The sequence below is a fragment of the Balaenoptera ricei genome, chromosome 14, assembly GCF_028023285.1.
Source record: "Balaenoptera ricei isolate mBalRic1 chromosome 14, mBalRic1.hap2, whole genome shotgun sequence".
Taxonomy (NCBI): Eukaryota; Metazoa; Chordata; class Mammalia; order Artiodactyla; family Balaenopteridae; genus Balaenoptera; species Balaenoptera ricei.
Window position 1 is genome coordinate 23,390,454 of NC_082652.1, and position 27,832 is coordinate 23,418,285.

Below are 27,832 nucleotides of genomic sequence, written 5' to 3' on the forward strand. Positions count from 1 at the left end.
AAAGATATCCTGTGTTCATGGATTGGAAGAATTAATATTCTTAAATGTCCATACTACCCAAAGCCATCTAGATTCAATCCAATCACTATCAAGATTGCAATGGCATTTTTTAAAGGAGTAGAAAAAGCAATCCTAAAATCTATATGAAACCACAAAAGACCCCAAAGGGCCAAAGCAATCCTGAGAAAGAAGAAAAAGGCAGGAGGCATCACAATTCCTGATTTTAAGCTATGTTATAAAGCTACAGTAGTCAAAACAGTACAGTACTGACATAAAAACAGACATAGACCAGTGGAGCAGAATCGAGAGACTAGAAAGAAACCCATGCATATAATGCCAGCTAACGTTTGACAAGGGAGCCAAGAAAACTCAATGGAGAAAAGAGTGTCTCTTCACTAAATGGGGCTGGGAAAAATGGATATTTACATGTAAAAGAATGAAACTAAACCCCTATCTGAAACCACTCACAAAAATTAATTCAAAATGGATGAAAGACTTAATTAAATGTAAGACCTGAAACCATAAAACTCCCAGAAGAAATCATAGGAAAAAAGCTTGATGTGGGTCTGAGCAACAGTATTTTAGATATGACACCTAAAGCACAAGGAACAAAATAAAAAATAAATACATGGGACTAAAAAGCTTCTGCACAGCAAAAGAAATGATGAACAAAATGAAAAGACAACCTACGGAATGGGAGAAAATATTTGCAAACCATGTATCTGATAAGGGGTTAATACCCAAAATATATAAAGAATTTATACAACTTAATAACAGAAAAACAAATAATCAGATTTTTTTAAGTGGGCAAATGATTTTTCTTTTTCTGGCCACGCTGCATGGCTTGTGGGATCTTAGTTCCCTGACCAGGGATCAAACCCAGGCCCTAGCAGTTAGTCCTAACCACTGGACCGCCAGGGAATTCCCAGGGGCAAAGGACTTGAATAGACATTTTCCCAAAGATGATGTTCAAATGTCCAACACGTACATGAAAAGGTGCTCAACATCACTAATAATTAGGGAAATACAAGTCAAAACCACAATGAGGTATTACTTCACAGCTGTTAGAATGACTATCATCAAAAAGATGAGAGATAACAAGTCCTGGTGAGAATATAGGAAAAAGGAACCCTTGTGTACTGCTGGTGGGAATGTAAATTGGTGCAGCCACTACGGAAAACAGTATAGAGATTCCTCAAAAAATTAAAACTAGAACTGCCACATGATCCAGCAATTCCACTTCTGGGTATGTATCCAAAGGAAATGAAATCACTATGTTGAAGAGATATCTGCACCTCCATGTTCACTGCAGCATTATTTACAATAGCCAAGACACGGAAACAAACTAAGCGTCCATCTACAGATGAATGGATAAAGAAAATGTGGTATAGATATATACAGTGGATTATTCAGCCATAAAAATAGGGAAATCCTGCCATTTATGACAACATGGATGGACCTCAAGGGCATTAAGCTAAGTGAAACAAGTCAGAGAAAGACAAGCACTGTATGATATCACTTACGTATGGAATCTAAAAAACAAAACAAACTCCCAAAAACCCAGAACAAAAATGCCAAACCCATAGAAAAAGAGATCAGATTTGTGGTTACCAGAAGTGAAGGGTAGCGGGTAGGGGTACTGGATGAAGGTGGTCAAAAGGTACAAACTTCCAGTTATAAGATAACTAACTACTGGGGATGTAAAGTATTACATGATGATATAATTAACATTGCTGTATGATGTATTTGCAAGTTGCTAAAAGAGAAGATCCTAAAAGTTTTCATTACAAGAAAAAAATTTTTTTTTCTTTTTTTTTGGTATCTATACACGATGGAAGTTAGCTAAACTTACTGTGGTCATCACTTTACAATATATGTAAGTCATTATGCTGTAAAGTTATACAGTGCTGTATGTCAATTACAACTCAATAAAACCAAAAGGAAAAAATAAATCAAAGCAAACTAGAAATAAATTTAATTACCCAATTTCCCCTCCTTAAAAAATAAAAAAAGCATGTGGTCTCAAAAAAAAAAAATCCACAAACTATGAAAGAAATTTAACGTCATAAAAATAAGAAACTTCTATATATGAAAAAAAAAAAATCCCACCAAAAGCAAAGTCAAAGCACAACTGACAAAGTGGGGAAAATATCTGTAACTCATATCACAAAAGATTTAATCTCTCTAATGTATAAGATCGGCAACTTAATAGAAAACCAACCAAAGGCTAAAACTAAAATACGATAAATCCAAAGACTTGGGAGCAAATTCTGCTGGCATGGCTGAGGGGAAATAGTCATTCTCATACATCAGTGATAACAGTGAAAATTGGTATGATCCCTACTGATGGCAACTTGTTAATACTCTTCAAAATTAAACATGTACCTTTCATTTTACCTAGCAATTCTAATTCTTGGAATTTATCCTACAAATATATTGCAAACATGTGAAATGGTTTTGCCTTGCAGCATTGTAATATCAAGACAGTATTAAAAAAAAAAGACACCTTAATGTCTATCAGAAGGAGAGTAGTTACATAATAAATTACATACCCAATGGAATATATTCTGAAGCTGTTAATAAACTTTTTTTTAAAACAAAACCCCCAAACCCTACAAATAGGCTCTCCTTTATGTACTAATATATAAAGATCTCTGAGATATCTTAGGTGAAGAAAATAAAGTATGGAACAGTGTGTAAATGAGGCAGAAATCTGTGTGCAAGGGGGAAAATGTTAATGTCTACTTGCATATATATACATTAAATAAAATCTCCATAGCATACACAAGCAACTAACAACAGCAGTCTCTTTATCATTTGATGAGATAGGACCTATGCAGCAAGAAAGTAGACTCCTGGAAATGGAACCGCCAGGCCAATGGATAAGCACATGTGATTTTGTTAGATGTTACCAACTCCCCTACATAAAGGATGTACCATTTTGCACTACCACCAGCTAGGCATGAGAATGCCTGTTTCTCCACAGCATCTCCAACAGTAAAACTTTTAGAGTTTTTTAATAAACTGGTAAGAAATGATACCATAGTGTGGTTTTTATTTGATTGTTTTCAAATTCAGGTTTGTTGAGGTATAATTTACACAAAATAACACCCACCTTTGTTAGGTTACAGTCTGATGAGTTTTGACGAACATACATTCGTGTAACACTACAACCAAAGTATAGGACATTTTCATCACTCTGAACTGTTCCCTCATGTCCCATTCCACCACCCCTACCCCCCTGACCACTACATATCTCATTTCTGTCCCTACAGTTTTGCCTTTTCCAGAACGTCATATAAATGAAATCACTGTATGAAGCCTTTGTGTCTGGCATCTTTCACATAGCATAATTTTGGTATCAACAGTCTGTTCTTTTTTATTGCTGAGTAGTACTTCACTGTATCATATCATAGTGGTTTTAATTTGAACTTCACTTATTATGAGTGGGTTTGAGCATCTTTAAATATGTTCAAATGCCATCAGACATTCCTTCCTATGAACTGGAACGTTCAAGTTTCTGCCTAGTGTTTTATTGGGTTTCTGATCTCTCATTTTTTGAGAGCTCCTCGTATATTAAGATTAGCCCCTTGTGACAGAGTTTGCAAATACTATTTCCCAGTTTGCCATTGATTTGATAGTATTTTTGGTATGCAAATGCTATTTTTATGTAGTCATCGAGTCAGAGTCTGAAAGGCTTTTGACACTACCAAGTTATAAAGGAATTCATCCATTTTTTTCTTCTAGCTCTTGTATGGTTTCATTTCTTACATTACAGTTGACCCTTGAATGTGGCGCGGGGGGTGGGGGCAGTGAGGAGGGGGTTAAGGGTGCTGGCCCTCTCTGCAGTCGAAAACCTGCATGTAACTTTACAGCTGGCCCTCCCTATTGGCAGTTACCCATCTATGGATTCAACCAACTGCAATTCAAACCAATGTTGTTCAATGTTCAACTGTTTTATCTCTGACCCACCTGAATGTATTTTGGTGTGCAGTATGAGGTTTAGATCAAATATTATTTTTTTCCAAAGTGCTATCCGATGATCGCAACACTACTTATTAAAAAATGCATCTTTTCCATAGTGATTTGAGATGGTGATATCCACACACCAAATCTCCTTAAGTATGAAAGTCTAGTTTTGGAGTTTCTATTCTGTTCCATTGATTTGTCTATGGTATTACCACACCACTCTCTTCTAATTGTAGAGGCTTTATAGTCATAGTATGTTTCAATATTTGGTGGGGCTAGCCACACGCAACTTATTGCTCTTCTCTTTCAGGGATTTCCTGACTATGCCTGTTTGTTTATTTTTCCATATAAATTTTATAATTAATCTGTGTCCTGACGAAGAAAACTTGAGTTTTTTATTGGGACTGTGTTTATTTTTTAACATGGGGAGAAAGTGACAACTTTGTGATACTGAAACATCCTTTTCAATAATACAGAATATCTTTCAATTTGTTCAAGTCCACATTTGTATATTTTAGGAATGTCTTAAAGTTATCTTCATATAGCTTTTAAACTTTTGCATTAACTTCATTCTTAAGTATTTCTTTTTGTTGCTACTGAAAATGGGAATTTCTATTCCAGTGTATCTTCTAGGTGGTTACTGTATATACATAAAGGTTATAGATTTTTGTGTATTAACCTGAAGAAAACACTTTCAACTGTACAACCTAGTAATTTGATTTCAAACTAGATCAAAAATTGTTGGATTCAAAAGCATGTTACATTTGAGTTCAAAGTAGGTTTAGAGTTTTGGTCTTGTTCTCTGTAGCAAGTATTCACATCACAAAATTCATCCACACTAACAGCACATTCTATTGATAATCCTAGAAAGAAGTACAGGACAAAATAAACCTAAAAGATAAAACTAGACATCTTTTCTTCAAGATGGTCTTTTGAGGTTAAAATTAATGCCAACAGAGGAGAATGCTCATATCAGTATCTGTTTGGAGAAAGAACTTCAGAAGTGAGCATGTTACTACGGTCACTTTTTAAAAACAAGACATGTACTTAAAATGAGTGGAGAGAAAGAAGCACTCTCTGTTTCTCCTATGTGACAGAGATACTAATAAAGACATTTGAATTAAGATCTGTCTTCAGGTAACCTGATACAGGAATGCTGGAGGGTTATACTAATGTTTAATCTAAAAACATTTTCATCTATTAAACTATACTCATGATAGACCAGTCACAGAGGTGAAGACTTAAGAATTCCAATGGAAAAAATCATAACACGTGAAACAACAAAGACATGTCATACAAGAAGTTCACTGTTCATATACACAACAGCAACAACTTTACTATGTACCCATTTTTATAAGGTAGAACATGTTTCCATTGTCCATGATTGTATTACTATCAACAATAAAAAGACTATATAGATTTTTTTCCTTCTTTTCTTCTTCCCCCACCCTGTTTTGTTTGTTTTGAACTTTACAGGTGTGCTATCAAGGTACTCTAGTATTTCAATACAGACTCAATGATTATTTACTGATTGCTTCCTAACCACTTTAATTCAATAACAAATCTTTTAAAATTTGACACTTTCAAAATAGTATATATTCTGGAATCTCTCCCCTGCCACCAGCTAAACCTTATGAGAAGTGAATTTTAAGAAAAATTAGAGAAACCAGAAAACTTTATTTATTACAAATGGCAAGGAAAGGAGAACTCCGAAGTCACTGTACTACTTGGGCTTAACAGAATATTCCCTCTATCACCAAGTCTTATCTCTAACAGATAACATGTGAGAAGATTCCACATGAGTGAAAACAGAAAATGCAATTACATTTTATTGTAAGAAATTTGGAAAAGTATTTTTAACAAAGTTAGCTATTCAAAAAGTGTTACCTTAGGCTGTCTCTTAATAGCTCCTTTTCACAAGTGTGAAATTTAATGAAGGCAACAGCATTTACAAGCAAGACCAAAATGGTATCTTAATTACTAGCTGCATTTTCTTAGGCAACAAGAGGTTAAATGGAAAGAGAAATTAGTTTTACAAATGGCATCATGCATCTTTATGTTACACCCCCCCCTCCATCAAGCCACAGATGGTTATGTTTCTTGAACTTACTAATATTGTAGGTAATTTTCTTTTCCTTGGGCACACTCCAATCCATCACAACTCTATATTATATATTATTTTTGAATCATTTTATAAGGACTGCAGCTGTTTATCAGAGTGATTTAACATTTACTGACCACATGAAATGAGCTTTTGCCTTACTGGGCTCTATATGAATATGAAATTAGACACTTGTTGAAACTACTTGCCCTGTAAGTTTGCAGTGTTCTCAATACATACAGTTTGGAGGAATACTTTGACCTGATCTAACTAACTCTAATAAAGGGTTCCTGGTTCAGTTACTACTCCCAAATCTAACAGCCAAACTCTGGAGTAAAGTCACGGCTAATGTTATGTCTGCCTGTCATGTAACTCATGTCTTAAAATAGGTACTCATGAAGGCTTACTGCTCTCCTCAGATGAGCATCTATAAGGCTCATGCATTACAAACAGCCCAGAGACTTTGCTTCTAATCATGGCTGAGCAACTCTTATTGGAATAACAATTCTACATATAACAACTATAAATTCTGGACAGAAACAAAACAAAACACCAACAACTCCCTAAAAGCACTGGAGAGCAATCAGAAGCAGAAAGATTCTGTAGTGGAGGGTTGAGCTTTCCATTTTCTAGCTGGGCAGGACCCAATCCATGCCATGCCAAGAGGCTCAGATAAAAAACTCTATAGTCTTACTTTCTTGTCTCAGAGGAAAGATTTCAGGGCAAATGGAAAATGCCATTTCCTAAGGAGGAAAATGCTACAAAGGAGGGAGCAAAAAACACGTATCCCCAAAGTGTTTATAAACAGTGCCCAAATCTCTAGCTAACCCCTGAAGCACATATGTGAAAAGCAGACTCCAAGTGGCCCTAAAAGGTTAAAAGAACTAAAGAAAAATTTCACCTGCTGCCCACTGTGGAGGAGATGAGTTTCCTGTTTCAGTTCAGCCAACCTAATGGTCTGGTTTTTTAAAAAGAAAAAATCAGTACTCTTAGGAGGAACATAACAGAATCCAAAGTCGTTACAATATATCATTCACAATGTCTAGGATGCAATCCAAATGTACTCCACATAAACAGAAACAGGAAAATGTGAACCATACTCAGAGAGATTCAATGGAAACTGACCCTGAGAGGACCCCATACGGTGAACTTTACATACAAGGAATTTAAAGCAGCTATGACACCGACGTTCAAGGACATCAAGGAGAATATGCTTGTAAGGAATGGAAAGATAAAAACTCAGCAGAGAAGTAAGAACTATATAAAAGGAATAAATTGGACTTTTTAGATTTGAAATTTACAATACCTGAAACAAAAAACTTCACTGGATGAGCGAACGGCAGATGAAGATAACAGGAGGATATATGAAACTTGCAGAGACATCAACAGAGATTAGACAATATTTAGAGAGAAAAAGTATTTTAAAAAACCCAGAGCCTCAGGGACCTGTGGGACAACATGAAAAAGTATAACATGTATGTAACTGGATTCCTAGGAGGAGAGAAAATACAAAAGAAAAAATACCTGAAGGAATGAATAATGGCCATAAACTGACTAAATATGCAAGATATAAACTTGCAAGCTCAGCAAACCCCAACAAACACAAAGAAAAATATGCCTAGGCACAGCCATAATCAAAATGATGAGAATCAAAATTAATGAGAATAATCTTGAAGCAGCCAAAAGAAAAAAACACATTACATGCAAGGAATAATGAATGATTCAAAATGTCTGCTTACTTCTCATCAGAAACAATAAAGCCCAGAAGAAACAATGGATCGACATCTTTAAAGTTCCAAAAGAATAAAAAATAATTAATCCAGAATTCTATATCCAGTAAAAATATCTCAAGGTGAGGGACTTCCCTGGTGGCGCAGTGGTTAAGAATCCACCTGCCAATGCAGGGGACATGGGTTCAAGCGCTGGTCCGGGAAGATCCCACATGCCGTGGAGCAACTACCGTAAGCCACAACTACTGAGCCCGTGCACCTAGAGACCCTGCTCCGCAACAAAGAGAAGCCATCGTAATGAGAACCCCGTGCACCGCAACGAAGAGTAGCCCCCACTCACCACAACTAGAGAAAGCCCGCGCGCAGCAAAGACCCAAGGCAGCCAAAAAAAAAGAGTTAAGGTGAAATAGAGGATTTTAGATGAAAGAAAACTAAGAAATTTCATTGTCAGCAGATCTGCATTATAAGAAATGCTAAAGGAAGTCATTAGGCAGAAGGCAAAGGATACCAGATGGAAACAGACCTTTACAAAGAAATGGATTAAATGAACCTATCTGGCTGATTCTTATACTTTATATGCTGTGGTACATAAATTTTAACTCTAAGTAGATTATAAAAAAAATAAGGTTATATATTTTAATTCCTAGAGTAACCACTTTTAAAAATACAAAGGAGAATAGTTAAGCAGAAACAGAAGAACAAAAAATAAGGAAATAAACAACAACCATATCAAAAATTACATTAATTTTTAGTGGATTAAACATTCCAAAAGGCAGAGGTTGTCAAAATGGATTAAAAAGACTCAGCTAGATGCTGTCTGTGAGGGATACACTTTAAATAAAAGACACAAATATGTAGAATGTAAATCGAAGAAAAGACATACCATTAAAAAATTAAAAAGTGTGAAAGAGATGAATGGAGTGTCTACATGAATATCAAATAATGTAGACTTCAAGATAAAATATATTACCAAAGACATAGAGCAACATTCCATAACAATAACAGGTTCAATTCACCAGGAACATGTAACAACCATAATATGTATGTACATATTAATAACTGGAAATTGAAATTTAAAAAATAACGACAGCATCCCAAAACATAAAATACTTAGGATAAATTTAATAAAACATGTTTCTAACCTTTACACTGAAAAGTATAAAACACTGCAGAGAATTATTAAAGAGGACTTAAGAAAAACTGGAGATAAACTATGTTCATGGATTGGAAACCTCAATACAGTTAAACAACATGGATTTGAACTGTGCTGTTCACTTATACGTATATTTTTTCCAACAGTAAATACTACATTACTACACAATACCCTGGTTGGTTGAATCTGTGGATGTGGAACCACAAATACAGAGGGACTGCACAGCTGAAGGAACCATGTAGTTGGAGGGCCAACTATGAGTTGTATGTGGATTTTCAACTGTGCAGAGGACTGGGGCCCCAAACCCATGTGTTGTTCAAGGATCAACTGTATTGTTAAGATGTCAGTTCTCCCCAAACTGATTAATCAATCCAACCCCACTCAAAAGCCCAGCAGGTTTGTGTTCACAGAAATTGGCAAGCTCTTTCTAAAATTTATATAGAAATTGATGGCCAAAATAATTTGAAAAAAGAACAAAGATGGGAGATTGATTTCAAGATTTACAACAAACTTACAAAAATCAAAACTGTTATTGGGTAACATATATTCTGGAACACCTGAATACGCGACTGTATAAAAAAATGAATGTCAACCCTTACTCAACCCTTACTTCACACCACAGACAAAAACTTACTTGAAAAGGATGCAAGACCAAACCTTCTAAGAAGAAAATGTAAGAGAAAAATCTTTGCAACTTTGGGGTAGGAAAAGACTTCTTAAGATCGGACTCTAAAAGCAGGAACTCTAAGATTTAAAAAACTGATAAACTGAATTTAAAACTTAAAATTCTGTTCCTTAAAAAGACCCCACCATTTAGTAAACAATATATTAAGTAAATTATACATATATCAAAGAGCCCATATCCAGAATATATTTTTTAAAAAACAACTTACAACTCAAGACAAAAATAATCCAATTTAAAAAATGGGTAAAATAATGGATTAAAACTTGAACATAAGACCTGAAACCTTAAAACTCCTAGAAGAAAAACACAGGCAGTAAGCTCCTTGACATGAGTCTTGGCAATGATCTTTTTGAATCTGACACCAAAAGCAAAGGCATCAAGAACAAAAATAAACAAGGGGGACTACATCAAACTTAATAGCTTCTGCACAGCAATGGAAACCATGAACAAATTGAAAAGGCAATCTACTAAATGGGAGAAAATATTTGCAAATCATACATCTGGTAAGGGGTTAATATCCAAAATATATGAAGAACTCATGAACTCAACAGCAAAAAAACATAAGCAATCCAGTTAAAAAATGGGCAGAGGATCTGAATAGACATTTTTCCAAAGAAGATATACAGATGGCCAACATACCATGAAAAGGTGCTCAATATCACTAATCATCAGGGAAATGCAAATCAAAAGCACAATGAGAGATCACCTCACACCTGTTAGAATGGCTGCCATCAAAAAGACAAGAAATAAGTGTTGGTAAGGATGTGAAGAAAAGGGAACTCTAGTGCACTGTTGATGGGAATATAAATCGGTGCAGCCACTGTAGAAAACAGTATGGAAGTTCCTCAAAAAATTAAAAATAGAACTACCATATCATCCAGCCATTCCACTTCTGGGTATTTATCTGAAGAAAATGAAAACACTAATTTGAAAAGATATATACACCCGCATGTTCACTGTAGCATTGTTTAGACTAACAGCCAAGACACGGCAGCAACCTAAGTGTCCATCAATGGATGAATGGATAAAGAAAATGCCATACACATATTTAAATTTTTAAAAATGGAATATCATTCAGCCATAAAAAGAAAGAAATCTGGCCACGTGGGACAACATGGATGGACCTTGAGGGCATTATGCTAAGTAAAATAAGTCAGACAGAGAAAGCCAAATACAGCATAATCTCACTTATATGTAGAATCTTAAATAAACAAACAAACTGAGCTCATAAATACAGAGAAGAGTTTGGTGATCGCCAGAGGCAGGGGTTGGGGGGTTGGGGGTGTAGGGTTACACAAAACGGGTGAAGGGGGTCAAAAGGTACAAACTTCCAGTTATAAAATAAATAAGTCATGGGGATATAATGTACAGCATGGGGACCATAGTTAATAATACTGTATTGCATATTTGGAAGTTGCTAAGAGAGTAAATCTTAAAAGTTCTCACCACAAGAAAAAAATTTGTAACTACGGTGATGGATGTTAGCTAGACTTATTGTGGTGATCATTTTGCAATATATACATATATCGAGTCATTATTTTACACCTGAAACTAATTTAATGTTATATGTCAATTACATCTCAATTTAAAAACTGGGTAAAAGATTTGAACAGATATTTCACAAATGAAGATATATGAATGGCCAACAAGCACATTAGGCATCAAAGAAATTCAAATTAAAGCCACAAGATTGAGAACAACAAAGCTGATGAGTTTATGGCACAATCAGAACCCTCATATACTTCTGGTGGGAACATAAAATGACATAACCACTTTTGAAAACTATTAGGCAGTTTCCTACTACAAGCATTTTCACATCTAAGTATATACACAATAGAAGTTAGTATAAATGTCACTAAAAGATTAGTGTCACTATTCATAACAGTCAACAACTGGAAAGAACTCAAATGACTAGTAACAGTAACATGGAATATTCTATGAGAATGAACCAAACTGTTGTGGAAGAATTTCACATAGTGCTGAGTAAAAGCAGCCAGACACAAAAGAAAGCCTATTATTCCACTTACGTAAAAGTTCAAAATAAGAAAAAACTAACCTATCATGATATAAGGTGAGACAGTGATCATTTTTAGATAGTAAATACTGGAATGGGCTACAAAGGGAGACCTCTGTGGTTCTGGTAATGCTGTCTTTATATTCCTGGGTGTGGTTTTGTGAGTGTTTTTATTATTGAAAATCCACCAAGCAATATATTTATGATTTTTTGCACTTTTCTGTATGCATGTTATATTTCAATAAACCTTTTCTTAAAAAGCTGGAAAGGAAAGATGTATCACCTACAAAGGACCAGGAATTAGATGACTAATTTCTTTACTTCAACAATGAAAGCTAGAAGACAGGGCAATAGTATCTCAAATATGCCAAGAAAAAACATATCTCAGCCTAGAATTCTCTATCAAAGTGTGTTTTATGAATGAAGACAAAATATAGACATTTTCAGACCAAGAAAATATCATTTGCCACTGATAGACCCTTATTAAGGTAAATTTTAGAAGACAAATTTCAGGCGAAAGTAAAATTATCTAAGATGGAAGGGCTGAGATGTGAAAGGGAATGATGAGCAGATATACTGATTAAAATATGGGCAAATCTAAATAAAATACTGATTGTATAAAGTGGTACAAAAAATGTTTGATTTGTAAGAGAAAAATAGAATGGGACCAATATAAAATCCAGTGTATTGTTCAAACTTGTATTCAAAGTTAGACTATTCTAAGCTCCTTGTACTATTAATGAGAGTAAAAATACTGCTTATTTTTATACTTTACATGTATGTTATAAAAGCTAGAATAATAACTGAAATAGACAAAAGCATATAAGTTCCCCAAAAATAGATGAACAAAATGGAGAAAAGGAGCAAAACTGAATAAGAAAATTCCTTCAACCCAAAAGATGACAAGGAGGAATAAAAGGAATACAAACAGTGAGATGAACCTAAAATTGTAGAAATAAATTCACAATGAATGAAATGGACACTTACATTAAAAGACAAGATATCAGAACTCTAAAAAATCAGAAAAAATGTTAAACAAACATACAATCTGTTAACAAGAGCCACGCTTAAAACATAAAGGTTGAAAGGACATGGGAAACAATAACACTTGTAGGAGAAATTATATGTCTTTGATTTGCTTTAAAATATTCCCTCCAAGGGGCTTCCCTGGTGGCGCAGTGGTTGAGACTCTGCCTGCTAATGCAGGGGACACGGGTTCGAGCCCTGGTCTGGGAAGATCCCACATGCTGCGGAGCAACTAGGCCGTGAGCCACCACTGAGCCTTTGCGTCTGGAGCCTGTGCTCCGCAACAAGAGAGGCCGCGATAGTGAGAGGCCCGCGCACCGCGATGAAGAGTGGCCCCCGCTTGCCACAACTAGAGAAAGCCCTCGCACAGAAACGAAGACCCAACACAGCCAAAAAATAAATAAATAAATAAATTTAAAAATAAAATAAAATATTCCCTCCAAAGAAATAAACTGGGGAAAACTCTGCTATAGCCACATTCTGCTATGAAGTATGAAATGGGGAAAATCAAACATCCACTTCAACAATAACAAACATTTCTTTCAATAAGTGATGCTAAGATTATTTGTTATCCATGTGTGTGGGGCGGGGGTGGGGGGGGGGGGAGAAAAAAAACAGGATCTCAACACCTCACACCATACACAAAAACTAAGCCCGGGTAGATTAAAGCCCCAAATGTAAAATGTGAAACTTTAAAACTCTGGAATATCTTTATCACCTCTAGGACTTTCATAGCTAGAGAGCAGAAGTCAATGCCTGACTTCAAAGCTTCAAAAGACAGGCTGACTCCCTTGTTATGGGCTAACACAACTGGTGACTTGAAGTTGAAGGCAATGCTCGTTTACCCTTCCAAAAATCCTAGGACTCTTAAAAATTATGCTAAATCAACTCTGCCTGTGCTCTATAAACAAAGCAACAAAGCCTGGATGACAGCACATCTGTTTACAACATGGTTTACTGAGACCTACTGCTCAGAAAAAAAAAAGATTCCTTTCAAAATATTACTGCTCATTGACAATGCACCTGGTCACCCAGGAGCTCTGATGGAGATATACAATGAGATTAATGTTGCGATCATGCCTGCTAACACAACATCCACTCTGCAGCCCATGAATCAAGGAGTCATTTCAATTTTCAAGTCTTACTATTTAAGAAATACATTTCTTAAGGCTATACGTGCCATAGATAGTGATTCTTCTGATGGATCTGGGCAAAGTCAACTGAAAACCTCTGGAAAAGATTCAGCATTCTAGATGCCACTAAGAATATTTGTGATTCAGAGGAAGAGGTCAAAATATCAGTATTAACAGGGGTTTGGAAGAAGTTGATTCTAAACTTCATGGATGAGTTTTGAGGGGTTCAAGACTTCACTGGAGGAAGTAACTGCAGATGTGGTAGAAATAGCAAGAGAAATAGAAGTGGAGCCTGAAGATGTGACTGAATTGCTGCAATCTCATGATAAAACTTTAATGAATGAGGAGCTGCTTCTTATGGATGAGCAAAGAAAGTGGTTTCTTGAGACAGAATCTACACCTAGCAAAGATGCTATGAAGATTATTGAAATGACAGCAAAGGATTTAGAATACTATGTGAATTTAGTTGATAAAACAGCAGCAGGGTTTGAGAAGATGACTCCAATTTTAAAAGAAGTTCTAACGTGGGTAAAATGCTACCAAATAGCATTGCCTGCTACAGACAAATCATTTGTGAAAGAAGGAGTCAATTGTGGCAAACTTCACTGTCGTTTTAAGAAATCGCCACAGCCAGCCCAGCCTTCAGCAACCGCCACCCTTATCAGTCAGCAGCCGTCAACATCGAGGCAAGACCCTCCACCAGCAAAAAGATTAAAACTCAAGGTTCAGGTGATGGTTAGCATTTTTTATCAATAAAGTATTTTTAAATTAAGGTGTGTACATGTTTTTAGACATAATGTTATTGTACACTTAATAGACTATAGTATAGTGTTTAACTTTTAAATCCACTGGGAAACCAAAAAATTCATTTGGCTTGATTTATTGTGATATTCGCTTTATACTGCGGTGGTTGGGAACCAAAGCTGCATTATCTCAGAGGTATGCCTGTATTCTCAATAGCCAAAAGGTAAAAGCAACCCACGTGTCCATCAATGAATGAATAAGGAAAACGTGTATATACATATAATGGAATATCATTCAGCCTTAAAACGGAAGGAAATTCTGACACATGCTACAATATGAACCTTCAGGATATTATGCTAAGTGAAATAAGCCAGTTACAAAAAGATAAGACTGAATGAGTCCACTTATATAATATTTACAGTAGTCAAAATCATATAAACAGAAAGTAGAATGGTGGTTGCCAGGGGCTGGGGAGAGGGGGAATGGAGAGTTATTGTTTAATGGGCAGAGAGTTTCAGTTTTACAAGGTGAAAAGAGCTATGGAGATGGATTCACAACATTATGAAATTAAAAATTAAAGATGGTTTAGAAGATAAATTATGTATATTTTACAATAAAAAAAGAGGAAAAAAAACTTATTTGAAATAGAATGCAGACCTAAATGTAAAAGGTAAAACTTTAAAACTTCTAGAAGAAAACATTATAAAATAAAATTTTTGTGACTTTGGGGTAAGCAGAGATTTCTTAGGTAGGACACAAAAAGCATGAATCATAAAAGAAAAAATAACTTAGACTTCCTAGAATTTAAAACTTCTGCTATTTGAAGTATACCATCAAGAAAGTGAAAAGGTAAGCTGCTGAGAGAGAATATTCACAACAAATACCTCTGAGAAAGAACTTATATCTAGAATATATAAAGAACTGTTATGACTCAATAATAAAAAGAAAACCAATTTTAAAATGGTCAAAAGATTTGAACAGACACTTCACAAATGATGTACAAACGACCAATAAGCACATGAAAAACTGCTCAACATCATTAGTCTTCAGGAGAATGCAAATTAAACTACAGTGAGATATTACAACATATCCACTAGAATGGCTAAAATGTTTTGAAGGGGATGTGAAGCAACTGGACTCTCATACATTGCTGGTGGGAATGTAAAATGGCACAACCACTTTGGAAATCTACTTGGCAGTTTCTCCTAGAGTTAAATGTCTACTTCCCTCATAATTCAAGAGAAATTTTCCCAAGAGAAATGAAAACATATCTACAGAAAGACTTCCACACAAACATTCATAGTAGCTTTACTTATAATGGCCAAATGCTGGGAAGAACTCAAAAGTCTATCACCAAGTAAACGGATAAACAAAATCTGATATATCCATACAAAGGAGAATCACTCAGCAACAAAAAGGAATGAACTTCACACAACATTAACGAATCTCAAAAACACGCTGAGTGTAAGAAGCCAGAAACAAAAAAGGACATAGTACAGTCATTTCTCCGTATCCACGGGGAACTGGTTCCAGGACTGGCTGCGAATAACAAAATCTGAGGCTGCTCAAGTCCCACAGTTGGCATATCTGAATTTCCGCATCTGTGTATTCAACCAACCAAGGATCATACCGTATTTACTACTGAAAGAAATCTGTGTATAAATGGACCCGCGCAGATCAAACTTGCGTTGTTCAAGGGTCAATTGTATATCATGCAATGATATGAAACTCTAGAAAAGGCAAGTCTAATTTAGAGTCATGGAAAGCAGTTATGCGCATGCCTGGGGCTGGGAGTGTGGGGGAACCGAATGGAAAGGGGCACAAGGAAACCTTTTATTTTATCTTAATTTTTTATTTTTTGGCTGCGTCAGGTCTTAGTTTTGGCACACGGGATCTTTCATTATGGCCCACAGGCTCTTCATTGCAGTGCATGGGCTTCTCTCTAGTTGTGTGCAGGTTTTCTCTCTCTAGTTGAGGCATGTGAGCTCAGTAGTTGTGGCGTGCGGGCTTAGTTACCCCGCGGCATGTGGGATCTTACTTCCCTGACCAGGGATCAAACCCAAGTCCCCTGCATTGGAAGGTGGATTCTTTACCACTGGACCACCAGGGAAGTCCCCAGGGAAACCTTTTAGAACGATGGAAATGTCACATATCTTGTTTTTGGTAAGGATCACCGGAAGTATATATATTTGACAAAACACTTCAAACTGTACACTTAAAATGGATACATTTTATTGTCTGTAAATTATAGCTCAGTAAAGTTGATTAACATCTCCTCTACATTAGAAGACATAAGCAAGATTTCTCCTTTATAAAACAGGGATAATAGTAGTATCTATTTTCTATGTGCTATGATTAGTAAATGGGCTAAGGTTAGCATTAGGTCAAATGAAACACTTAGGACCTGCCGTATAATATAAACCCAAAAAATGTTAGTGGAATAAAGTTTTCTTAAAGATAAATAACTCTGCACAAGAGTCACTATAAACCAGTGGTTCTCAACCAGGGGCAATTTTGCTCCCAGGGGACAATGGGCAATGTCTGGAGACATTTTGGATCACCATGACTGGAGTGGTGCTACTGGCATCTAGTGGATAGAGGTCAGGGATGCTGCTGCACATTCTACAATGTACACAACAGTCTTCACAACCAAGAATTATCTGACCCAAAATGTCAATACTGCAGAGGTTGAGAAATCTTGCTGTAAACAAAGTGATACAACAATCCACATATGGAAAGAAAATATATAAAGTGCACACAATCAACATGGAACTTCGAGTCCAAAGTGACTATAGTATATTTCTACAAATCAAAAAGAAAAATCAAAACCAACAGGAAAATGAGCAAAGAATAAGAACATGGCCAGTAAACATGAAAAGATCCTCTCCCTGTAGAAAAATACAAAGTGAGTGAGACAGCATTTTTAAACCAATAAAGTGGTAAAAACAAAAAACTCTGACAATACCAAATGTTGGTGCAATAGAGAAGAACAGAAATCTACACTATACACTGCAGGTGAAAGAGTAAATTACAGCCATATATCAATATATATATGAATGTATGTACATATATCAATATACGCATTCCTATTCATGCATTAGTTACCCCTAGGGATGGAGAGGGGAGGAACTTAATTATATCTTAATTTAAATCACAGTTCTGCTCTCTGAAAGCTGTAAGTTTTAAAATGATACCCATTCACCCATTCACCGAACACCTAATACATATCAGGTAACGTGTAAGAGACGCTTCATACTTTTATTCCTCACAATAAATCTATGTTGTAGATATTAGTAGCTCTTTAGGTACAGAGCCAGCTAGTGGCAGAGCCAGGATTCAGGCCAAGGGCTTTCCACTGCAAGGTCCAATCCTGTCTCTCCCACAGCAGTACAATATTATGACCTATGCCCTAATGTTTGACAGTATTAATGCATTCTTGGAAATATTTCTGGTTTTCATCAAAGTATCTCAATCAAGATAATTCTGGAATGGGGAGAAGATAAAGAAAACAGGATGGCAAATTGCAGAGTAAGCAAGGCAAATAAAAGCTATAGACATCTCCCCTAGAAAAATGTGCATAGACATGAAATTATGTATATAATTTCAGTGGTTCACAAATTCCCTGGGAACACCCACGAAAAGGTCTTTGGATCCAGGTTAAGAATGTCTCCTTAGGGGCAAAAAACAGGCCATATTCACTTATAGTATTTGAAGGACCATCCAAATTTCTTTGACCAGAGTTGTACTTTATCAACTGGTGCATAAATGTTCCAAACATTGCTTGTGTTCAGAAATCTTTTGGTTTGCCTCAGTAAAATCTACCATCATTCTTACTCTAACGAGCTCTGTTCCAAACTGTATACGAGAAGTAATGAGACTGATGGTTATATGAGGCTTGTAGAATTAAATTCGATTGGACATCTTGTGTGTAAAGGTTACCTTTGCTGAAGGATGAAAGTTAGAACAAGGGACAACAGACATCAGGCTTAAAAAACAGGGTGGATATTTTCCACATCCGGAAACAATTACTAGTAAGTTATATCCCATCGTATGTCCGTATTTGCAAAAATGCATAAGATCAAACATCTTTAGTTTTAAAACAAGAAAATGCCACACAATCCATTAGCTTATTTTTTTTCATGTGCCATAATCTTTTTCTTTATATTTCCTTCTTTGTCATTTTGGGGTGATGGTTCGTCTTTCCTACTCTCTAGTCTTCTTCAATATTCCCTCATTCTGCCTTTTTTATCTCTTAAGCAGATGTACAGGTATTTAGGTATACAGATTTCATACTTTCTATCAACCTAGTTAATTCTGAATTAGTATCTTTTGTTGCCCACAAATATATACACCTAAACTGGCTAATTTCTTTACCTTTTTTTTTTAAAATTAATTTATTTTTGGCTGCACCGGGTCTTCGTTGCTGCGCGTGGGCTTTCTCTAGTTGCGGCGAGTGGGGGCTACTCTTCGTTGTGGTGCCTGGGCTTCGCATTGCAGTGGCTTCTCTTGTTGTGGAGCACATGCTCTAGGCGTGGGCTTCAGTAGTTGTGGCTCGTGGGCTCTAGAGCACAGGCTCAGTAGTTGCGGTGCACGGGCTTAGTTGCTCCGCGGCATGTGGGATCTTCCCGGACCAGTGCTCGAACCCCTGTCCCTTGCATCGGCAGGCGGGTTCTTAACCACTGCGCCACCAGGGAAGTCCGTATCTTGTGGTTTTCAATTGAGTGTTTTACTATGAATCTTTAGATGGGGAACGGAGACAATGTCCATGCTGTATACCAGTTCAGAGTTATGCTCCACCCAGCACACTATCTCTTCATTTACTTTACAAACGTATGAGTGTTACTATGAGCAGCACCTGTACTACGCACAGAATGGAATTAGTGAACACTTGTGGGAAGACTTCAAAAGTTACAGAAATGTTCTGCAACGTTCTAACTTTTCTTAATGACTAATTAAGCATGTCAACCACAACTTTATTCACGTTTTTAAAGCTATTTATATCTTCAGCCTGCATAACACCTGGGGAGAAACTACTAAAATGACTACTTATAAGTTTGGCAACTAATATTACCTCCTTGGACCTTAAAAAAACCATCTTCCAGTGCTCATATTCATTGGTATAGTATTCAAATCTGTAGATTGTCTATTCTTACCTTTTAAGTATCTTCTATGTTTTGACCATAACCTCCTTCTTCCCATAATTAAGAATAATTATTTGTCCTAAATACTGTCTACATGCCTCAACTTTTTATTTATTTTTATCTAGAAAAAAGTCAGTGTCCTGGAAAGACCAGATTTTCAAGTTTTTAAAACCTAGGTTTGAAACCTGGTTCTGTAAACAAGCTAGCTGAGTGATTTCTGCAAATGTCACTTAACTTGGCTCTCTGAACACTTTTCCCCCTTTCTAAAGCATGCTAAAACACTTATCTCATAATGTTGTTCTAAGGGTGAAATGAGATAAAACATCTCCATTACCTAACACAGTACTTGGCATACAACAGATTCCCAATCAACAGAAGCTACTCCCAGTTTCTAAGCTCCCTGAAAGTAAGAGCACATGTTTCCTTGAATCTTCACCATCACAATAACTAGCATAGTGCTTCACACAACAAAGAAACTCAGAGGATCCCAGGGACTGCCTTAGGAAAAGTTTCCAGCTTTAGACAAATATTTCACTACTATTACTTTTTTTGGAGGCAGCCCTAACTCCACTGGGTGTATTCCATATAAATTTATGTAGAAGTGTTCTAATGATTTTTAAAATTCCTTTAATAACCTTTCAACAACTTCTCATGGTTCTTAGCATACAACGCAAACTCTTCACTATGGCCTAGTTGCTTAGTCCCAGCTTATTCCGCCCCCCCCCCCCACACACACACTTAAGACGTCCTAGCCACACCTGGCCTCCACCTGCTCCTCAACTACTACTCTAAGCGTATTTCAGCCTCTCGGTCTATTTTCCTCTAATTGGGATGCCTCCCCCATCTTCACAGGCTGGGCTATTTACAACATCAGGCTCAACCGTGGCCTCCGTAGAGTCCTTTCCTTGATTACTCTGCCTTCGCCTCTACCCTGTGTTATCGTATTCATGGAAGAGCACTTACCACTACGCCAAATTCTTAGTTGTTTCCAAGTGAGGGCACGGACCGTGTCTATTTTGCTTCCAGGTGTATCCCAGGGCCTAGACCTGAGACTAGCACAGAGCAAGCGAGTGACCCTGCGCTACAACTCCTCCTAAAGGCCACCTCCTGGCTTTCAGGCTGGCGCCCGGGTCGTGTGGGGCCTTCACCGGGACCCGCTAGCGTCTCCCCACAACAGGCCCCCTTTCCGGGACCTAAGGGCGCGCACCCCCTTTCCCCCCGGGGGGCTAGTCGGGAGGGTCGGACGCCCCTGCGGTCGGGTCACAGCCACGGGGGGATTCTGGATTCGGGGGCAGGGGGTGTGGGCGTTGGGAACTCGTGCAGTCACAGCTGTACGCGGCTTGGTTCTGGGCTCGTGGAACCGGCGCGCGAGCCGCCCACCCCTCCAACCCCTCTCCGACCCGTCTCGAGTCTTTAACACGGACTTCTGAAGTGAGGGGTCTGTGAAGAAGGCGGGCCTCCTTCTCAAGAGTTGTGAGAGAAAGTTTAGCTCTGGTCACCAGAAAACGACTTCGAGGGAACCGACTGGAAAACTCACCAGAGAGCGTAGACTGCACAGCCGCCTCGAGAGAACTTGACTGAACGGAGAAATCGCCGACGCGACTCGACCGAGCGCGCGCTTAGCGGGCACCGAGCCCGCACAGCCGCAGTGAAAGCCGCGCGAGTCCAGGGTGGGGCGCGGAACTGGGGCGGGGCCAGCTACTCTCGCGCGCTGACGTGACGGGTCGTGGCGGAAGGGTGTGGACGCGCAGGCGCCGCAGCGGCCCGGGAGGCAGGGGGCGGGGCCGCGCAGACGCCGTGAGAGGCGGTAGCGGCGGCGGCGGCGGTGGTAGAGATAGTGGCGGCAGCTGTGAAGGGGTTCCGGGAAGATGGTGCTGATTAAAGAATTGTGAGTAGGATCGGTGGGCGTGAGCGAGGTTCCGGGACGGCGGTGGTGGGAGATTCATTGATTGAGAAGTGGCGGAATATTCCTAAGAAGGAGCGAGCCTCGGGCCGGCCGCTCCCTGCGCGCGCCCCCTCCGCCGGCTCGCGCCCCCGGCCCGCTCGAGGCCCCTCCGCGGCGCGCCCCCAGGCCCCCCTGGCGTTGTCGTGGTAACAGTGCTGCTCTCTCCCCACCCAGGGGCGGAGGCGGCAGGGTCTCGGCCGCAGCGCGTGGCTCAGGAAGGCGCGGCCGGGAGTTTCCGCTGGGACCCGCCTTCTCTCCCTAACCCCCTCACCCCAGTCTGAACCTGGGCCCATCCCCAGGCTCTCGGGTGGGACCCAGCCGAAGCCCGAGGGTGGGGGAGACGCGGTGGGTCTGTGATTTTTCGTCCGGAGTGGAGCCTGTCTGTAACCCGCGGGAGGTGGGCTTGCCAGGTAAAGGTAGCCCTGGTGTCGGGGCTGGAGGTGGGACGTAGGTGCCCTGAAGATCATGCTGGAGTCGGGAGTCCGGAAAACATGCCCTTCACTGGGCAGTGAAGCTCTCCCTTCACGGGAGAGCCATCTTTCTGCTCTGAGTCTCAGTTTCTACATCTTTAAGATGGGGTGACACTCTGGCCTCCGTGTACTTCCTAGGGTTTAGATGAGGCGTTAACATGTGGTTGGTCATATAAAAGGGTTTCCAGGTGCATCAGACCGGCGAAGTGGTTTTGTTGAAAAGTTACGGCATTTCCTACCGGCAGGGATTGTGAATATCACAGGAAATCTGGTTGGTAGGGAATGTTCAGCTGTCACAGCTGGTTCGTGTTGTCAGCATCTCTTGGGCAACTAGGGATTTCGAGTGTGGCCCGTTCTTGGGTTTTTCAAATGCTCTTTTGATTTTAAACTCTTAAAATTCTTGGCTTAATTTAGCTAACTCCGGACAGCTTATTTTTAGTGTTAGTTCTCAAACTTCTTTTAAAAAGTCACTCGTGTCGCTTCTCTGCTTAAAATCCTTTAGACTCCTTATCTCACATCTCACTGAGAATAAAAGCCAATGCCTTTACTATAGCCTAGGAGGTCTTAACACTATTTTGTGCTGTGATTTCAGTTACTGCCCTTCCCTTGCCCATTCCAAGCTCACGAGTTTTCTTGCTGTTCCTCCACTACTCCAGGGAAAGTTCAGTTCAGGGCCTTTCTGCTTGCTGTTCCCTCTGCATGAAGAGCTCTTCCCTCATCTCACTAACTCACCTCCTTTCAGGTCTTTGCTTAAATATCACCTTAGGGAATCCCTCTCTGAAGATCTAATTGCAGCTCCCCCCCCCCAATTTGGTGTTTGCCTTCCCTGCTTTATTGTTCTCCATTAGCAGTTATCACCACTAACATGCAACACAATAATTATTTTTTCTATTTTACTAGATGTGTTCTCTCACTGCATGTAAACTCCACGAATCTGTTTTGCTCACTCTCACATCCTCAGCTCTTAGAATAGTCTCCAGCACATAGTAAGTGTTCAATAAATATTTGTTAAATAAATTAATGAAAAATTATAACTTTATTCAGTGACAGGGATCCTGAGAAAAGACACATTTTCAGTTAAAGCTTATAGTATTGAACTTTGGCTTTATAAAATTTTTCATCCAAGTCGTTTGTACAATGTATCATGCAAGTGTTATCTCATTTATTACTCTGAAGTTTTTGTAACTGATAAGTGGCAGGTATTAAGACTTCTGGAGGAAATAAGACAGGAGGAAATTGACTTGGCCCAAGTCACATAGCAAGTGTGTTGCAGAACTGATTTTAGGTCATAGATCTAGTCATTTTTCTTCGTTATCTCCTCCCTCCTAAAATGTGAATTAAGCGTTCAGTAGATCCCTTTGACAGTTATGTGAGTAGTATCAGGCTAAATCATGGAAAGAAATTCTCATTGGGAATTTGCATGCTATGCTTTTTGTGAATCATTACTTTCTTTATAAAAATTTTAATGTACCAAGGTAACAAGTGTTGAAATGTGTTCAAGGTGTAATATTTTTTCTGGAGGAGTTATACAATTACATTTCTTGATGTTCACTCTTCATGTATGTCTCCCCTAGACTTTTTATTCCTCCTAGACTTTTTTTTTTTTTTTTTTGGCTGAGGCGTGGCTTGTGGGATCTTAGTTCCCCAACCAGGGATTGAACCTGGGCCCTTGGGAGTAAAAGCACGCAATCCTAACCACTGGGCCGCTAGGGAATTCCCATTTTCCTCCTAGACTTTTTGAGGTCAGAGGCTGTTTCTTACTTTATTTAAGTATTACCGGTATCCCGCACAGCATCTAGTCTAGCACACTGTAAGAACTCAGTGTTGTCTAAAAAAAAAAATGATTCTTCCTACTCACACGTCAACTTTCTAAAATTGTTTTTGGTCAGGAGCAATGAATAGGTCATTCCTTTGTGAAGATGTTGGTAAACTGTAATATACTTTGGCAGATGTTTGTTGTCTTAAAAAATGCCATCTATTTTTGACATGAATTAAAAGGTTAGAAATACCTTTCTCAGGTTGGGGAGTTCCCTTCAGGTTGTTGCTTAAGCAATAGCTGAAATTGCCATTAGTGTAGAAGTCCTGGTTTTAAAGAACTATTTGTAGTTCGATCTGGAAAATTATTTTAGAAGGATTTTCAGAGAAGTTTGAAAAATTTCAAATTGCTCTAAAAGTTGAATACTGCTTTTAGAATAATAATACAAAATCAAAGCCTGTTTCTTTTCTCTTTTACTTTTTCTTAAGCAAATCTTGAAGAAGTTACTTGACTCATCATTCATTCACAATGTCTTTATCAGTCATTTTCACTTTGTGAAGTAAGTTTCCCTGAAAGTGTTAGTATATAAAAATAGGGATCTTCCTACTAGTGAGTAGTTGTTAAAATTACTCAGCAGTGATTCTTTGGTTTTGTGAAACTTTAGGGAAGTCTTTAACTGTTTCCTTTCTGTTCTTTCCTTCCATTTCCTCTGCATCCCAGCAACCTCATTTGGACCTTTGTACATCCTTGCCCTGCCTCTCAAAAGATGGTTTTTCCCCACCTTCCTGCTTCTCAATGTTTTTAACCACCTACAGATGACGTCTTCAGGTTAGCTGTAGCTATGTCACTTACCTTTTGGAACAACCTTCCAGGATTCCTTGTTGTCTAATAAATTTAATAGATTTCTTACCATTGTATTGCAGACCCTGAAAATATGCTCCCAAACTGTATCTTTGTCTGTACCTCCCAAAATATGCTCCCAGCCTGTATCATAGTCTTCCTCCTGCCTCCACCCTAGTTCATTTTCTGTTACTGAGACAGCAAGTTAGTGTGTACCCTGAGGAGACAGCTAAAATGATTAGGTATGGAAGGATTTTGTATAACAAGTTTATTCTTGATGAGAATAAAAATTAGTAACCATTGTGACTTTGAGAATGTTCGTTGTCTTTAGATGACCATTATCAGAAAGACAGAGTGATGAGTGACCCCCAGTAGTCAAGGAGGAGGGAGTAACAGGAGACGTGTTTTACACGTGTTGGAGATTAAGGTGATGTGGGCTTTCAAGCATCGTTGTTTGAGGAGACTAAGGAGAGAGAAATAGGTGAAAAGTGAGCTGAAGAGAAGTTGGAATGAGGAAAACTACTGGGAATTTTCTGTAAAATGAAAATTGAAGTGAATGCCATGATATTTTTTTTTCTCTCCTCACAGTAGGAAGAGTTAAAATAAGATTTTAAATGGCACTGCTATGGTAGCTTGATGGTTAGGAGGGAAAAGTCTGAGAATGACCAGGCCAAAAAAAAGAAGTTGCTATCTTGGACACCAGCTATTATCATGAGACATTTGATATTCAGGGATGGCCTTGGTTTTCAGAGCTTATTGTGGAAATAAGTGTGAGGGTACTTCCCTGTAAAAATCTGGAGATAAAATGCAATATCCTGATATATAAAATAATTCATCATAGACTTCTTTTTTCGAATTCATCTTTAGGAGCATTATGCCTCTATACTGGTCCTTTTGTATGTACAGTAACAAACTCTTGGACAAGATCAAACACAGAAACCTTATATTGAAAAGGGGTTATATTTATAAAGTTCAATGTATTTTCCATGGTAAAGTTTTTTCTTACTAAGTCTAAAGGACCTTTTACTTGTTTTTCTCAATAAAATTGAGGAATAATTGGGTAGTGGGGAACAATTTTTGGAGGCATTCATTCGTGAGATTCAAGACATGCATTCTGGGAGAAAGATCATAAAAACAAAATGCATAATATATAGATGGAGAATGAAACCATACTAAAAGTTTCACAAGGGCAACCTGACCAGGCAGTCTACAAATAATATATCCTGTACCCTGCAATGTTCAGTGATGAGTTTTCTCTTGTTCCTTTACTCCTCACAAGAATCTCTACAACTGCGTTTTTGGGGTCCTGGTATAATGAGGATGCTAAATGCAAGTGATTGTTGCGAGCCAGGAATGGGTAGTTTTATTTCCCCCATTTAAAAACTCTTATTTAGAGCTGTAGTCATTGCAAAGACCCTCTTCCATAAACAACATCTTGTACTAAGCTATCATTGGATTTAAAGTGAAAACTCTTTAATCGTGGAGACCTGTGTTTTAAAGCCAGCTATTTCATGTGTAACATATTTGCTATCCTTTTGTCTTTTTAGCCGTGTGGTTTTGCCATGTTCGGTTCAGGAGGTAAGTCTTGCTTGCATAGTTTATTTTGATACGCTAATCTAAAGACATATTTTCATTGTATTCATTTACCTTTACTTTGCAGTTTATGTGACAGAGTGAATTATGATGTGTTAGAGATAATTAATTGTAAATGAATTTTTGTTAACACTGCCTTGTTTTGGAAGGGTCTCAGAATGTAGATTAACTTCCTGTCCGGTGCAGGAATTCTGTCTACAGTATTCCAGAGAAAGAAGGTTCCAGCCTCAATTTAGGCACTTTAGGGTTAAGTCACTTGCTGCTTGGAGAAGCAGCCTTTTACTGTTGCATATTTTAAACATTTGTCGTTACTTTAAACCAAAATCTGCTTTCCTATAAAGTTTGCCTGCTGTTTACAGTTCCTTCCACTTGAGCAAAGTGAAGTAAGCCTGTTCTGTCTTGCACATGGTGACCTTTCAGGGTATTTTTTGGCAATTCTCTCTCCTCCTCCTGGCCCTTTTGTTCCATCTTCTCTGCGTGAGGTCACAAGGTTAAACATTCCCAGCACATTCATTTGGCCTAATATAATGTGATCTCCAGACTTTCTCACCAGCTCGTCTCACCGCTCACTGCACGTGCTGTAGTTGTTACTCTCAACTGAACAAGTGTTCCCAACACAGTCTGACCACAGATCCGTGAGAGATCATTGTCTCCCTTGATCTGCATGGTACAGAAATGCATCACCTATTCAGAACTTGCATGTTCTGCAGTTGTAGCTCTCTGTAGTATAGCCAGGAATGAGGATAAAAGCAGAGATGGCTTCTGAGAAATCAAGATACGTGTAGGAAAACCCATAAAGGCCTTTGGGTCCTTCTATAACTTGCTCACAGCTTGCACTCCTAGGTTATCTGGTTTTCCTAGAGCTGACACTCGATTAGAAGCAGTGAATTGGAAGTGGGACAAAACAAACTGATAACCTAAGATGTGACAGCTGACAGAAGGCAGACAGAACAAAAATAAAATGCAGGAACTGAAAAGGAGTAGCTGTCTGTCACTGTTTCATGTAGACTTGAACATAGCCGCATGTACCTCAGTAGCGCCTGAGGTTTCTGTATTAAAGTGAATTAGAACACTCGAGACAAGCCAGGCACCCCTATTCTTTACTTGTACAGTTGTTTGAACTTGAATGTGGAAATTGACATTTGTTTCTGTTAAATTTTTCTTTTGGTTTCAGCTAGTTTCTGAGTCTTGGTATTGTCACCCAGAATAATCTCAGCTTTTTGTTATATTTGGACTTAATAAACATGCCTCTTGTCTTTAAGTTATTCTTAAAAATGAGAATGAAAGCCTAGTAGCATGTGGCGAAATATCAGTCCATTAATATCATATTTTTGGATACTGTTGTTGTTTCTGTGTAAGTTTTTGTTACTCTGTTCCTGACCAAGATCAAATTTACCCTCTGGCCTAGAGGCATTTTAATCATGTTTTCAAAATATCACAGTGTTGAGAAGTATATTTTGAAGGACATAAGGATTGTAGCATTACTGGACTAACCCTGGTGTTGTATCGTGAAAACCAAAAGAAAAAAGACA

General features: G+C 38.3%; 1 protein-coding gene and 1 long non-coding RNA gene across 4 annotated transcripts in view; one reads left to right on the forward strand and one right to left on the reverse strand.

Moving 5' to 3' along the window:
* LOC132347988 (uncharacterized) overlaps window positions 1–21,375 on the reverse strand; it is a 56,739-nt gene extending 35,364 nt beyond the window's left edge. For both annotated transcript variants that reach the window (XR_009497326.1, XR_009497327.1), the window contains exon 1: window positions 21,234–21,375. This is a non-coding gene — a long non-coding RNA (uncharacterized LOC132347988). The remainder of the gene's footprint in view (window positions 1–21,233) is intronic.
* Window positions 21,376–21,479: 104 nt separating this feature from the next.
* PITPNB (phosphatidylinositol transfer protein beta) overlaps window positions 21,480–27,832 on the forward strand; it is a 61,630-nt gene continuing 55,277 nt past the window's right edge. For both annotated transcript variants that reach the window (XM_059894479.1, XM_059894478.1), the window contains exons 1-2: window positions 21,480–21,584; window positions 26,255–26,285. In XM_059894479.1, coding sequence (XP_059750462.1) covers window positions 21,565–21,584; window positions 26,255–26,285 — 51 coding nt within the window. In that variant the 5' untranslated portion in view covers window positions 21,480–21,564. The remainder of the gene's footprint in view (window positions 21,585–26,254; window positions 26,286–27,832) is intronic.